The sequence below is a fragment of the Ranitomeya variabilis genome, chromosome 1 (genome assembly GCF_051348905.1).
Source record: "Ranitomeya variabilis isolate aRanVar5 chromosome 1, aRanVar5.hap1, whole genome shotgun sequence".
Classification (NCBI taxonomy): domain Eukaryota; kingdom Metazoa; phylum Chordata; class Amphibia; order Anura; family Dendrobatidae; genus Ranitomeya; species Ranitomeya variabilis.
In genome coordinates, this window is record NC_135232.1 from 829,751,261 (window position 1) to 829,766,164 (window position 14,904).

The 14,904-nt window shown below is 40.5% G+C and overlaps 1 protein-coding gene across 1 annotated transcript in view; it reads right to left on the minus strand.

Moving 5' to 3' along the window:
• The window catches only part of FRAS1 (Fraser extracellular matrix complex subunit 1), a 653,238-nt gene that overhangs the window by 587,169 nt on the left and 51,165 nt on the right, over positions 1 to 14,904 (minus strand). Inside the window, exon 2 of the mRNA XM_077275534.1 lies at positions 12,084 to 12,115. Within this exon, the coding sequence (XP_077131649.1) occupies positions 12,084 to 12,115 (32 nt within the window). The remainder of the gene's footprint in view (positions 1 to 12,083; positions 12,116 to 14,904) is intronic.

Sequence of the window (14,904 nt, forward strand, 5' to 3'; positions counted from 1 at the left end):
CGCTTCATTCAGAGATCTAAGCAGCAAAGCCACCAGGAAATAGCAGTTTTATTATAAGGTTATAATGAAACCCAATCCATTTTGCAATGAAGACATTTTAGGAATTCAGGTTCTAGCGTACATTCATAGGCTGGGCAGGCGACAGCGAAAATCTCATCTCCACTATGATGTAATAGCAGCAAATCGAGATCGGAATTCTTCCTATTATAGGGAACTAGCGCTTCTACATCTAAGAATCAGGACCTTTGAATGAAGTAGGGTGCGCTTCACCACGCAAGAAACGCGGCCGCTCATCATGAATTTGCCGATGGGGGTTGCCACACCATGTCACTCCCCAGCTCCACCGGCTTTGTCAGAGCTGGGCAAAAATGGTGTGAGGACGACATAAAATTATACAATTTTAGATCAGCCTCACGTTGCGCCAACATTTAGCAATGTTTCAAAGCTTTATACAACAGAATTCTGTAATTAAAGCATTGATGAATAAGACCTTATGTCTTTTTATAAAAGAATGTATAATAATAGTATATATGTGGCTTATACTTTAAAGAGGTACTCCAGGGAGAATAACATGTATTCCTATCGATAACTTCATAAACATCCATTGAGCTGTTTTCAATCATCATAGTATCTGGTATTCAGCACTACTCACCATGCCGAAGACGTAGCTGGTGAGAGCTCCCTCTCCTGTCGGGGACGTTCCATCACAGAGCAGGAGGTGTTGTCTGCTCCTGGCCTATAGGACAAGCTCGTTCCCTGATATCAGCACTTTCTATGCAGTCACATAAGGGGGCAAGGCTTATCTTGGACTAATACAAGCCATGCACCCCGAGTGGGCGGTGCTCTGACTGCTTGCCCCCGCAGCTAGTTCGCAGCCGTGAAATAAGGGCTTCCCACCAAGAGGTATCCTGTGTCCATGCTTCTGCATAGCATCCTCATACTTCGAGGGAAGCTCTGACTTCATAGCTGTGAATTAGTAGCAGGCAGAGCACGGGTGACACAGGACGCCAGACTTGCTCAGGGGTGTGGCTAGCAATAGGAGAAGTCACACCCCCTGATAAGTGTGCCATGTACTCTACTCTAATTCAACTTTTTCTACCACTGAGCACCAAATTTTACCGTTGAGTGCCGACCATATCTTCTACCCCCTGACCTGTGACTGCACGGAAGGAACTGTTATTAGGTGGCTTGGCTTACGTTATGGGCCCGACAAGACGCAGACCTTAACTGTGTCTGTATGATATCAGAGGGCACGCTAGTGCTAGATGCCAGGGGCGGACCGCACCTCCTGATCTGTGACGCAACATCCCAGATAGGAACGGGAGCACTTAGCGCTGCCTCTTGTGACAATGAGTAATGCTGAATACTAGGAGCATGAGGATTGGAAATACTACTATAGATGTATGTCTTTACGACATTATATTGATAGGAATACATGTTCATCTCACCGGAGTACTCAAAGAATAAGCCAAATACGATATACACTATTCTTCTTTTGTCTTTATAGCGATTCTCTTGCAACACTTCTCAGAAGGACTCCCTTTTTCAATGAAGACCTCAGAGGATTTTATTATGGCACCATTTCTATGGCATGTCTGTATGCATGTGACTCTTCAAATATTCACTGTAAAGTCTTATACCATGTTCACACATTCCAGAAAATTTCCATTGCAGATTTGGTCTCAAATTCAAAACATTTCTGCAATAAATACGCAAATAGAACCCGCGTGCTACTTGTGGATTTTAATACTGATTTGGCTGCTGATTTCACCCTATTCTGTGTACAAAGTATTGAATAGGGTGAAATTCACAATAAAAAGCTGCAGAAGAAGGAGCATGCCGCAGATTTGAAATCCGTACCATGCTTTCATTTTTGAGTGGATTTTTTTCTAATATTTAAATGGGATTTTGAAAAACCCATTTACTTGTACTATGAATTGTATTAATGGTACGGAATCTGCATCACAAATTCTCGACATGTGAATTTGGCCTAAAAGGGGTTGTCCACTGGATAGATTGGTGGGAAACCAACTGCTGGGACCTGAACCAATCAGAATAACAGGGACTTTTTAACCCTGATAGAATAGAAAGGCAGTGCACATGACAGACCGCTGCTCCATTCATTCTCTATGGCGCGGTTCTCTGCTTTTTCCGGCAGTCCCATTGAGAATGAATGGAGCAGCGGTCAGGCATGGAACCAGCTGCTCTATTTTGTAAGAGAAATAAAAGTGCCATAGGGGATAAAATTTATCCTTTCCACCGATCGATGCTGTTCTTATTGGTCTGACCCCACCGATCAGTAATCTCTCCTGAATATTGAACAATCTAGATTGCACCTAAACAAAATACTGTAAAACTATGAAGACAACTGTCTAAAAAACCTAAAGCAATGAACTGCGATACAAACTGGAATGCATGCAGCATGTAATTGCACATTCACACTGACCACTGAACAGAAAAAAAATAAGACAAACATAATAATACCCTTCAGTAAATAAACAGCAATAGTGCAGAGTATTTACTTATTGTTTCGGTCTTAATTTTTTTTTTTTTGTGGTCAGTGTGAATGTGCACTTACATGCTGCATGTACACCATTTTGTATCCCAGTTCATTTCTTTAGGTTTCTTCAGTTTGTTTGCATCATGTGCATATAAAGGTGTGGCCTGACTTTTCTTTCAGCAGGACACTATATTGATGTGGTCACCCATGTCTGTGTGTCTACTAGCTGGGTCCAGTCCTTATCCACATGCATGTCACTTGACAAATGGTAAGGTTTTGATATTAGAGTTAGGACCGTCCCAATTAGGGTCACCGTGACGTGGCGATATGGCTTTTGCATTTTTTTTCATCAAAATTATGTTAACTAAGTACCATACATTATTTTCATGCACTATTGCTGTTTATTTTTACTACAGACTATGTTTCGGTCTTCGTTTTTTTATTTAAAGACAATGGTCTGTAAAGTAAGAGGTAAAAGGAAAGAAAGATAACTAAGAAAAGTTGGGCAAGTGTCAGGAAACAGTGAAAAGTTAGTGCTAAATGGTGATTTTGCTATGGAAATCCTTTTTCCTGCCTGCTTTTATGTCACATCTCACATAAAAGAGATCCAATCATAGACTCATGCTCTACCTTTGACTTTATGTCAAGAAACAAATGCCCAGGAGAAATATGGAACAAAGTATTTGTTTAAAAGAATAAGAAAGTGTGTGAGCAGCCAGAAGCTCCAATTATATAACCAGATGTCTTATTCCATTAGATAAATTCTATGGAGAGCGATATTAGCATAATTCTCCCTAAATGTGAAGACATCACTTTCTCGGAAATGCTCCCCAATGACCATTTGAATTATGTAAGTATTTGCTTTCTTTGCCATTTTAATTTTGTTTTGCAGAATGATATGGAAACTGCAAATCTGTATTGATTAATGGTCAGAATAGGAGACAGAAGCGCATGATGTGAAAAAGACAGGAGATAAAAGAAGTAAAAATTGAAGCTAAACACGTGTCAAATAGGAGATCATTCCTCTGCTACAAGCAGGAGCAAAGAAAGATTGCACTCGAGCCATCATCTTCAGATAAACTAAAAAAAGTGATGTTCCACCCAAGAGCCACTGTAATATTGTATTATGGAATTTCTTCATGGGCTATGTTATTATTGAAATCAGCCCCTTAGCAAGAAGAAATTTACGGAGAACCTTACTGCCAATGCCAAAACATGATTTGTCAATGGACTACGCAAAGCAATAACCACCAGTGTGAACAGGCTGCCATAAACATTACCAAGACAGAGGATCTGAGATGCCCTATAGCCCTGTATGATTATTAGATCACTCTAAAAACTGTATGGCAGATCTTCAGCAGTGGGTTGGTCTTGAGGATTTTGTCTGCTGGATCAATGATCTGCTACAATCAAAGTTACCTGGCATGTACATTTTAACGGACATCTTGCACATTACAACAGCCACCATGTAATATATGGTCATTCAGAGTTATAGATATTCTTTGGAGGAGCTCTATGTCTCCTGACTCCCCCACCCCTCATACACTTGTATGTGTTCTATATGGGGGAAGGAGAATAAGCATCAAAAGGATCAAGCATTTAAAATCGAAATGCACAATCCATCTCCTCCGACATCATCAGTGGGAAGAGTGTAGTGTAGAGGTAATACATATTAAATGTCCAGCTGATCCAAAATCAGTGAGTATGACCAAATTTACTCCATTGTGTATGACAACCATACAACAACGATGCCCTAATAATGTTATGACATCCACATATAAAGGAGGAGAAAAAAATCCAGCACTTGATTTACAACTAAATAAAATCAGTAGCATTTATTGATGCATAAAAAAGAAGAAACATTAAAAACAGAAGTTCCTGGAGAAAAACTGAACTGTCCTTATTCATGACCTTATTCTTGATCTGCACTCATCCTTTCCCAACTGAAACTTCTCATTTGTGCACTTCTCATTGATATATCAACTCTTATTTAAGGGAGGTGAGTTGAACTTAAACTCTTTTTACTTCTGATTAACATCCACATAACCTAATAGGACATACAATGGTTTGTGAAAGTATTCACCCCTTGGAAGTTTTCCCAGCATCATCCCCACAGCATGATGCTGCAACCACCATGTTTCATTGTGGGGATGGTGTTCTTGGGATGATGAGCTGTGGTGGTTTGGAGCCAGATATAACGTTTACCTTGGTGGCCAAAAAGTTCAATTTTGGTCTCATCTGACAACAGCACCTTCCTCCATACATATGGGGAGTCTCCCCACATGTCTTTTGGCAAACTCAAATGAGCCTTACAATTTTTGTAAGTAAAGGCTTTTTTCGGCCCACTCTTATATAAAAGCCACTTTTATGGCGTGTACGGCTTATTGTGGTCATATGGACAGATACTCCAGTCTGTGCTTGGAAACTCGGATGTTCCCTCAGGGTTACCTTTGGTCTCTGACTAATGACCTCCTTGCCCGAGATGAGAGTTTTGGTGGGCGGCCCTGTTTTGGCAGGATTATTGTGGTACCATGTTTTTCCATTTGATGATAATGGACTTGATGGTGCTCCAAGGGGATCATCAGATTGGGATTTTTTTTTTTTTAAACCCAACCCTGTCTTATATTTCTCAACATCTTTGTCCCTGATTTGTAAGGAGATCTCCTTGGGCTTCATGGTGGTGTTTGGTTAGTCGTGCCTCTTTCAGAAAAGGTGTGTATATACTGACAGACACTTAGATTGCACACAGGTGGGCTTCTTTTCACTAAGTATGTGACTTATACAGGTAAATGCTTGCACCAGAAATTTCTAAGGGCTTTACAGCAAAAGGGGTAAATATATATACACATAACAATTTTTAGTTATTTGATCATAAAAATTGAAATGTATGCCTATATTTTTATCACTTCCCGTCACAAACTTAGACTAGTGCTAATGCATCACACACAAATCAAATCACAAAGATATTTATACACAGATTGTAAGGTACAAAAATAGGTAAAACTCTAAGGGGGTGAATACTTTCACAAGCCACTGTATCATAAATTGTTGCCCTAAGAGGAGAACCATTATAAGGAATATGATATATAATGAGTGCTTAAAGAGCCTCTATCATTAGTTGCGGAGATATTAGCTTGTAAAGTTTAGGTTATAATTTATGATAAGCCCAATTGATCGTTACCAGAGATTCTTCTATGAGGGCATATATTTTGTCCCATGCATGACACTGACCAATAATAAGATGGAGGCATCATGTGGAGGAAAAAAAAAACCATGCCCCCACAACAGATTAGATCAGGCTTTGTCCTGTGTGAGACATGTAAAGACAGACAGTCTGCTCTCCTCCCTGATCTCGCTGCAGGGAGACATGTCTCATTGTAATCAGGAGAGGCACACAGTCACCGACCTGCATTTGTTTTGTGTGTGTACTCTAAAACACTGCAGCATTTCAGTATAAAACATACCCAGCTACAGTCTTGCAGCTAGTGTCGGATTCATGCTGCCCGTGGTTCAGGCAGCCTTGATTTGATGAAGACAATAAAAGAAGTGGTCTATAAATCAATGTACCCACATTGAGAGAAATGAGTGGTCCTCAGCATTAATACTATATAACGGGTATAAGTTTCGCCAATGTCATTGCTGAAATATTCAATTAAGAACTACCTCTTTGCAGTTTTATCGCAGCGCTTACATTTTCTACATAGATAATTTAATACACAAGATTTTGACATTAATCATCTGCTGTCACGAGTACCGCAGGTATAAAAAATATCAGAAATCTCATAACATTAATCATACTGTATTTTATGGGGAAAGATTCTTATTTCTAGTGGCAATGGAAATTACATCTATAAAGGTGTACAATTATTTCATGGCACATTTAAAGGGGTTGAACATTTTATCTGGTTAGTGCAGCTTTCCTCACAACTGACCCACACTTCTGTCCATACAGTGGCGGCTGGTGGAGGCGCATGTGACCAGACCAGTCCATTAGCCTCATCCCATTAAAACATCTCACATGGGAAAGATGCTTTGTATTGAAGAACACTAATGGACTTGTCTGGTCATGTGGCCATCTCATAGAGGAGCTGTCAGATTGTGTGTAAAACTGCACTAACCAGAAAGTGGCTGTTCCCTTTAAGTTATGGTGAGTTTATATACAAGCAGTCACTTGTAGTTTACATATGACATACTTTAGATGGTTTCCCAGCCAGCCCCAGTGATTTGCTCTTTTTGCTGCAGACTATCATGTGTTTAACACCCTGGTTGTATTATAATCACTATAGAAAATGATTTATTGCACCTGTAGGTGGTCAATATGATTGAGTAGGTGAAATGCAGCATACAACAGAGGTACTTGCCCAGCATGTCCATACATAGGCAAGTGTTCCACCTAATTAAATAAATAGAAGGTGGAATTTTCCACTAGGATTTTACGACCAGTTTCAAATACCAGTTTGAGGCATGCAGCAGATACCATCCCTCTAGGCAAGACGGAAGTGCTAAGCTAAGCTGTGTCTGCTTATAAAACTTCATGTCTTCCTAGTAATGTACCGGTAATTACAGATAACTTACAATGCACCACCATGTCATCTATTCACACCCTAACATCACTTTATACGTCAAATGTACAATTAAAGGGGTATTCCATAGGATAAGTGATAACTTGTTGATTGGTGGCGGTCTGACCGCTGGGACCTGCACATCAGCAGAATTAGTCGAGCAGCAGATTTCAGGATAGATTGGAGGGGTGCGAAGAGTGTTAGAGGGGAGGCCACAAAGCAGGAGGTTGCAGCAGTCGAGGAGCGAGATGATGACGGCATGCACTAGTGTTTTTGCAGATTCTTTACTAAGGTATGTACAGATTTGCAAAATATTTTTAAGTTGGAGTCGGCAGGGAATGGCTTGGATATGTGGTTTGAAAGAGAGATCAGAGTCAAGGATTACCTTGAGGCAGCGAGCTTATGGGACTGGACGGGGGGATGAGCAGTCATTGACTTTGAATGGTAGGTCTGTTGGGGGGTTGAGTGAGATGGGGGTAAGGATGATGAATTCTGTTTTATCCATGTTAAGTTTAAGAAATGTAGCAGGGAAGAAAGAAAAATGTTTAGAATTGAGAGTCCTCAGTGGTTGAAGAAAAGGGAAGAAAGAGGAGATACCAGACAGACATTGTGGGATTCTGGTTAGTAAGGAGGTGATATCAGGTCCAGAGATGTAGATCTGTGTGTCATCAGCATAGATGTGATACTGAAAGCCGTGGGACTCTATGAACTGTCCCAGGCCAAAGGTGAAAAAGGAAAAGAGCAAGGGCCCTAGAACTGAACTTGGGGAACATGACCGATAGGGGGTGAGTTGAGGAGGTGGTGTATGAGTGGGAAACGCTGACTGTCCGATCTGATAGTTAAGAAGAGATCCAAGATAGGGCCAAATCTGTAATGCCGAGAGATGAGAGAATCTGCAGTAAGAGGGAATGGTCCACTGTGTCGAAGACAGAGGACAGGCATAGGAGGAGGAGGACAGAGTAGTGTCGCTTGACCTTGGTGACCTTAGTTAGGGCAATTTCGGTGGAATGATGCAGTCAGAAGTCAGACTGTAAGCAGTTGAAGAAAGAGTGGGAGGAGCGGTGGGAGGAGAGTTCAAAATGAACGTGTTGTTCTAGTAGTTTTGAGGCATAGGGGTGAAGTGATATGGGGCGATAGTTAAACAGAGAGGATGTGTCAAGGGAGGGCTTTTTTTAGGATGGGTGTGATCTAGGCATGTTTGAAGCATGATTGGAAGACACCAGTTGTTAGTGACAGATTGAAGAGATGGGTTAGTGTTGGGATGGTGACTGTTGTGAGGTTTGGGATGAGGTGGGACACGATAGGGTCAAGTGCAGAGGTGGAGTGATGTGATCTGGAGAGTACAAAGGAAAGTTGATCTTTCGTAAAGGCGGTGAAGCTGGTTTTGGAGGAAGAGGTCGGAGTAGTTATGAGGAGGGGTTGTGGGGACTTTGGGCAAAAGCTTTGTCTGATGTTATCAATCTTCTGCTTGAAGAATGAGGCAAAGTATTCTACTGAGATGAGAGGGAGGTTGTTCTGGGAGACAGAGGAAAGAATTGAAACAGAGGCATAGCTGTTTAGGGTTGTGATACAGGGAGGATATGAAAGTTGAGAAGTAGGTTTGGTTTCCTGCATTGAGTGTGGATTTGAAAGTAATGCAAGCTTTGGTATGTGTGGGGGGGCGACCAATTCCAGAGCTACTGCAGTTGTGGTGTTATATAGAGCGGCAGCAGCATCTGCATTGTGTGAGCAAGTTATGTTTGCAAGAGGGAGAAGGGATTCAGAGAATGAGTGTAGATCAGGGTGTTTGAGATGGCGTGCAAGTTTGTGGAGTGGGGATTGTGCACCTGGAGAAGAGAGGGAAAAGAATGCAATAAGGTTGTGGTCAGAAAGAGGGAGAGGTGATTAGAGAGGTTAGATAGGGAACAGAGGCGGGCGAAAATGAGGTCCAGTGTGTGGCCATCTTTGTGAGTGGCTACGGAAGACCATTGACCAAGAACAAAGGAGAAAGTGAAAGATAGAAGCTTAGGGACAGGTGACTGGGAAGTATCAAAGGGGATGTTGAAGTCATCAATGACAATACTGGGGATGTCAGCAGAAAGGAAATGAAGTAGACATTATCATACTTATTCTAAGAGGATAATGTTATACTTCGTATCTATATGGATGGAGTTGCAATGCCAAAACTGCTGTCAAACTTTTTGCTCCTTTTCACGCTTTTTTAAAGGGAATCTGTCAGTAGGATCAACCCTCCTCAGCCATCAAGGTCAGAGGAGGCTGAATAAAATGATACATTGATATCTGCGATCCGATGTATTATACCAGAGAAATCCATGTTTTTCTTATATGTAATTGAGCTGTTCCAGGCTATGGGCCGGACACTGAGCTGTATATGAATGGTTTAGTTTAAATGAAAGTAGGTGTTCCCAGTGTGAGACATGTAACTAACAGAACAGGAGAACTGAACTGTGTCTCATAACAAACACATTAGCAGCTGAAGCTCTTACAGCACTGCTAAAATGCAATAATATTACCAATAAGAAAAATACAATGCACAAATGAGTATTATGTTTGGCTGGGAACATATCTGATCATATCACTTTTAGATGATTTTTTCATATTATCTCTAGGGTGTTTTCAGTGTACTCCATTTCTCTCTTTTCTGTTTCTATCATTGCAATAATATTGCAGCACTGGCTGCCTGTGAGATGGAAGCTGAGAGGCACCTACATATTTATAATCACACACAGATCTGCAGTGAGATCGGGAGAGAGGCCATTACATGTCTCACACGGATAACTCCTCCTTCATTTATAATAATCCCTGGAGGCAGATTTTCATGCAGATCAGTGTCCAGCACTTATTCCTGAACAGTTCATTTATATATAATAAAAACACCAGATTGCAGATATCAAGGAATCATTTTATTCAGCTTCCTATGACCTACGAGCCCATATAGATAGCTTAGGAGGGTTGATCCTACTAAGAGATTCCCTTTTTAAAAAAAATTTAAATCCCACAGAAGTGCATAAAATCTTGATCTGTGTTTAAAACTAAATGTGATTTTACACAGTCAAAATACTGACTCTCAACTGTATTAAAAAGCAAAAAGTCAAGAAAGGTGCAGAGAAATCTAAAATATTTATCTAGTTCAGCTGTCATTTCCCAGGATTGTAATGTGAAAAGATAAAAGTCCTTGAAACATGGATTTCACATAGAATTATTGATGAGGTTATCTAGAGCGTCCATTTATCGTTCCCTAAGGAGGGGAGATCCATAAAAGATTTCGGCAAACTTTATCAACATATCTGAGCAATATTCAGAGCCATTCGTTTTTAGGCAGGGATATGTATGAGCAACAACGTTAGAAAGCTACTGTAATCTCAGGAAATAAACAGCATAATGTGAGGCAATGTAAATTAATACATCTTTATCATATCATATGTCATTAATATTAGTACGTTTGATCTGGTGTATAAAATTGGGAGCTTTTGCTGCATTCATTTTGATATATGGAAGAAATCAGGAGAGGATCACTACAATCCACTATAAATAACCAAATGAAAAATATAACAGTATAAAAATCTAAACTAACAATCCGAGCAAAGTATAAAGAATAGATAAAAATACATTTAGGAGCTGGAAACTATAAAATAAAAATTCAAAATATTCCTTTGGATGACAGCTGTGACATCTTGATATAATCTTCATAACATACAATATATTCAGCTATTTTTAAACATTTCTCTTTGTGACGGACCTTATCAATCTAGTGTACAGTAATTATCAATGGCCACAAATGTGAACGGTCATTTTTTGTAAATAATGTTCATAGAAGAAAAGAACTGGACTTATCCTAAGAGCAAAGGTGTCCAAAAAATGTACAATTTCATGCTTTATGGGTGGTGTCAGAACATTTTTAATAAAAAGTTAGATTGGCACATGAAATGGTAGTCTGGTACGAAGATATTTATGGCGTATCCTTATCATTAAAATTAAATTGGTCTCAGACTCGACATAGACACCAATCAGCCAGTACACTGTGCTGATTCCATCGGATATTCACAGAGTACAGAGCCGAAACATTACAGTTTTATACATGTTCTCGTGGTCTTTCTCAAGTATTCTAGCTAAGCACCCATTGAAGTGAATGGGAACGTACCTCCAGTATTTGAGAATGATCACTATACAGAGGACGAAGCTTTGGTGCTCCGACTCTGTACACTGTGAACTTGTGGCAGGCATCTGACATCTCAGTCCCAGACAACACCTGTCAGTCTATATTTAAAGGAGTTGTCGAGGTTTGGGACAAAAGTTTGTCACGCTATGCCACTACAGACTAGTAAATCTTCATAGCATGCAGTGCACAAATTGTCATGATTCCACGATATTCCTAGGGCAAGTGGACAGTCACATGACCACATGTATGGTCATGTGCCAACCAAACTCATCCAGCTTCTCTCAATTCTCTTCTACTGAGGAAGGCAAGACACGTCTAGTTGGCATGTGACCTCAAGTACGTCTAGTTGGCATGTGACCTCAAGTATGCAAATCACTTATATGTGGCCACGTGACTGCCCAACCAAGGAATCTTGGCAGTTTGTGCACCGCAAACTTTGACAATTCAGCAGTCACATACAGTGTGACAGCAGACTTTTGTTCCAAGTCCGAACAACCCATATAACAAAAAAGATAAAGTAAATCAAAAACTGCTTGCTGGCTACTTGTTTACCATGTCATGCCATGAAATGTTGGAACATTTGAGGTTCTATTTCTTTTTTTTTTGTACAGTTCATTTCAATTGTCTTAGCTGCTAGTTATTGAGGGTGAGATAGGTGTACTGACAACACAGATGAGTATGCAGTGAGCGAAAGAAAACAATTCATCATTGCATGATAAGAAAGCCACAAGCACATTTTTTCAGATGGAGACAGTCTGGTTGCTAATTTTCCAGCATGAAATATGGAAGTGCACACCTAAAGCATTGCAAGATGCTAAAGTGAAGTAGAAAATGTCATCTATTAAAAGAAAAACTGACTTACCGCAAACAAGGAACCCTGGAAGATACAGGCACCTGTTAGGAAAGAAAAAAATAACAATTAGATGGGCTTTGATTATTTCATATAATCTAATTATGACAGTGTTAGGCCTCTTTCACACTTCAGTTTTTTGGCGTCAGTCTAAAACCGCCAGTTTCCTCAAATAACGGATCCGTCATTTTTTTTTGGCGGATCCGTTATTTTGATAGACTTGCATTGGCGACGGATTGTGACGGATGGTCGTCAGTTCCATCCATCATGCGACGGATCCGTCGTAATTTGGCGGACGTTGTCTAGACATAGACGGACATTGAAACGTTTTTTGTCAACGCCGAAATGACGGTTTGCGGCGGATCCGTCGCGTCTGTCATTCCATAGAATGGCCGCCTATGGGCGACGGATCCGTCGCGACCGTCATTTCGGCGGATCCGTCGCCCCAATCCGTTTTTTCAATTGTGCATGCTCCAAAAAGTAGATACTTTTCCCAGACAACCCCCAAGTAACGGATCCGTCAAAAAAACGGATCCGTTGGAACCGTTTCCTCAACAATTGTGACGGATCCGTCACTATGTCGGAAGTGACTGACGCCAAACAACTGAAGTGTGAAAGAAGCCTTACTATGATGTTTGCAGGTAGCAAAAAGCAACACAAGTTTGGCAATCATAATTTTTGTAAAAAAAAAAATCCTTAACTGTATCCATCAGCAGGATTTCACCCCAAAGCGTCTTCTCAGTGCACAGTTCCACCCCCTCAGTCACCATAGTGCGCATCTCCCCTCAGCTTGATTGTGCTTACTTTTCCAGAGCAAGTGCTGCCTTAACTGAACCCCTGGTCCTGCAAGCTTGCACTAGCAACACAGACGCACGCCCATCAAAGTGTTTATCCGCTTAATATATTACGATCATCGTATTATACAGCACAATGTACTTGCAATTGCTCATTTTGCCTTTATTCAGCTAATTCTTTAAACAAACAACATACAGTCAGTACAGACAGCCGCTTGCTGCACACAAGATCACACAGTAGCTGCCGGCTGGTCAAGGACCACTCCTGCCGACGATTCCTCTGCTTCTGTCACGTTGATAGAGCGGGTTCTTCTCTTATACTCTGCTCTGTTAATGTGGCGTCTCAGCCAATGTCATGCTGATTGACAGCCAACTTCCTGTTGCCTAACAGCACTCGGATCTAGGACTGCTTCAGACGTCTGTGCAAACCGGTCTTGGAACGAACCAGCCATGACTCCCCCAACCCCAGCATCACAGCTTCTGAGACATGTATGCCGCTGTCACGCTCAGATCAGGAGAGTCAATCAATGCATTGTGGTCCATGCTAGGACCAATTTGCACAGATGTGTGAAACAACCTTAAGGCAATGTTCACATGTTCAGTATTTTACATCAGTATTTGAAAGTCAAAACCAGGAGTGAAACAATTAGCAGAAATGTATAATACAAACACGTCACCACTTCTGAACTTTTCACTCACTTTTAGTTTTCACTTACAAATACTGATGTAAAATACTGACCAAATGCTGAACACGTCAACGTGCCCTAAGAGTGTCTCCTGTTCTGGTGGACCCGGCATGCCTTTATTTGAATCACTCACATGCCATGCTACAGTTAGTGCCTCAAATATACCTAGTGGTCCTTCTATAGGGATGCAAACCATATAATACCAAGGCTATATAGCCTCAAATGGCTAATAATTACTAGAACTGTAATGGATACAGAATTTTAATGATATATTGACTGATTGACTTTTAGACAATCATCACAGACACATTAAAAACAATAAAGACCATGATGGAGGAAGGAGGCTACTACCTTGTATAAAATAGCACAGAGTATATAATTTGCATGGATAAATAGATTCATAGTCATGTCACGTGAGTAACAATAATATTATAAATCCATTGTGTAAAATATATAATGTACAAGAAAATGTTACACAATCTTAAATCAGAATAAATTGTTTATATATTCCTCAAAAACCTAGTGACGACAATAACAAACACCCAGTCATGTCCACAAAATGAAATACTAAAGTGTGACATAACGTGAAGCATTGGGCAGGAGCCTCCAGAATCTTGGACCCAGACATGTAATTCACCTTTCGTCCTTCGGCCTTGTGTGAAACCACCAGCCTTAGGTGACGTTCACAAATGTGTTACAGACATGGTTTTTCCACTGGATCAGCAAGTGGCCACATGCAAATACATAACGAGTAATTTGCTCTGTTGCATTTTGTTACTTTATTAAATATGTTTTCATTTTTATATGCCTTCCTTTTGTGTGGATTTGATGCAGTGTTTTTTATGCATTTTTAGTGCAGAAATGTTGCAATTCTGCATTTAAAAAAGGCACCGTGATTTTTTACATGCATCTTTACAGGCTATCCATAAAAAGTCTATTGGGGTGTGGGGGGAGAACATAAAACAGCTCAAAGTTCCACTGTGTTTTCATATAGACAGTGGACACAAATTTTTGTGAAATCACTTCCAGTTTTAGGAGCAGCAGAAAACAAAACAGCATTTAAGCTATAGGGAAACATGGCCAAAAATTGAATGGTTTCCTACTAGGCATGTGTTGATCAAGGCTGTGGAGTCAGTGTCCATTTTGGTGGAATTGGTATAAAATGGACTGACTCCTAAAATATATAGTAAATTGGGTACAGTAGTACAATGCAGGACGTGCTGTAAATATTTTCATGAGAATTTGGGAAAGTTAGGGAGCTGAATCTGTGCTGCAATTTATGCACATGCTCAGTAGTGATCAGTGCAGTGGAGTCAGAGTCAAGAAAATTGAGGAGTCTGAGATTAAGGCTAT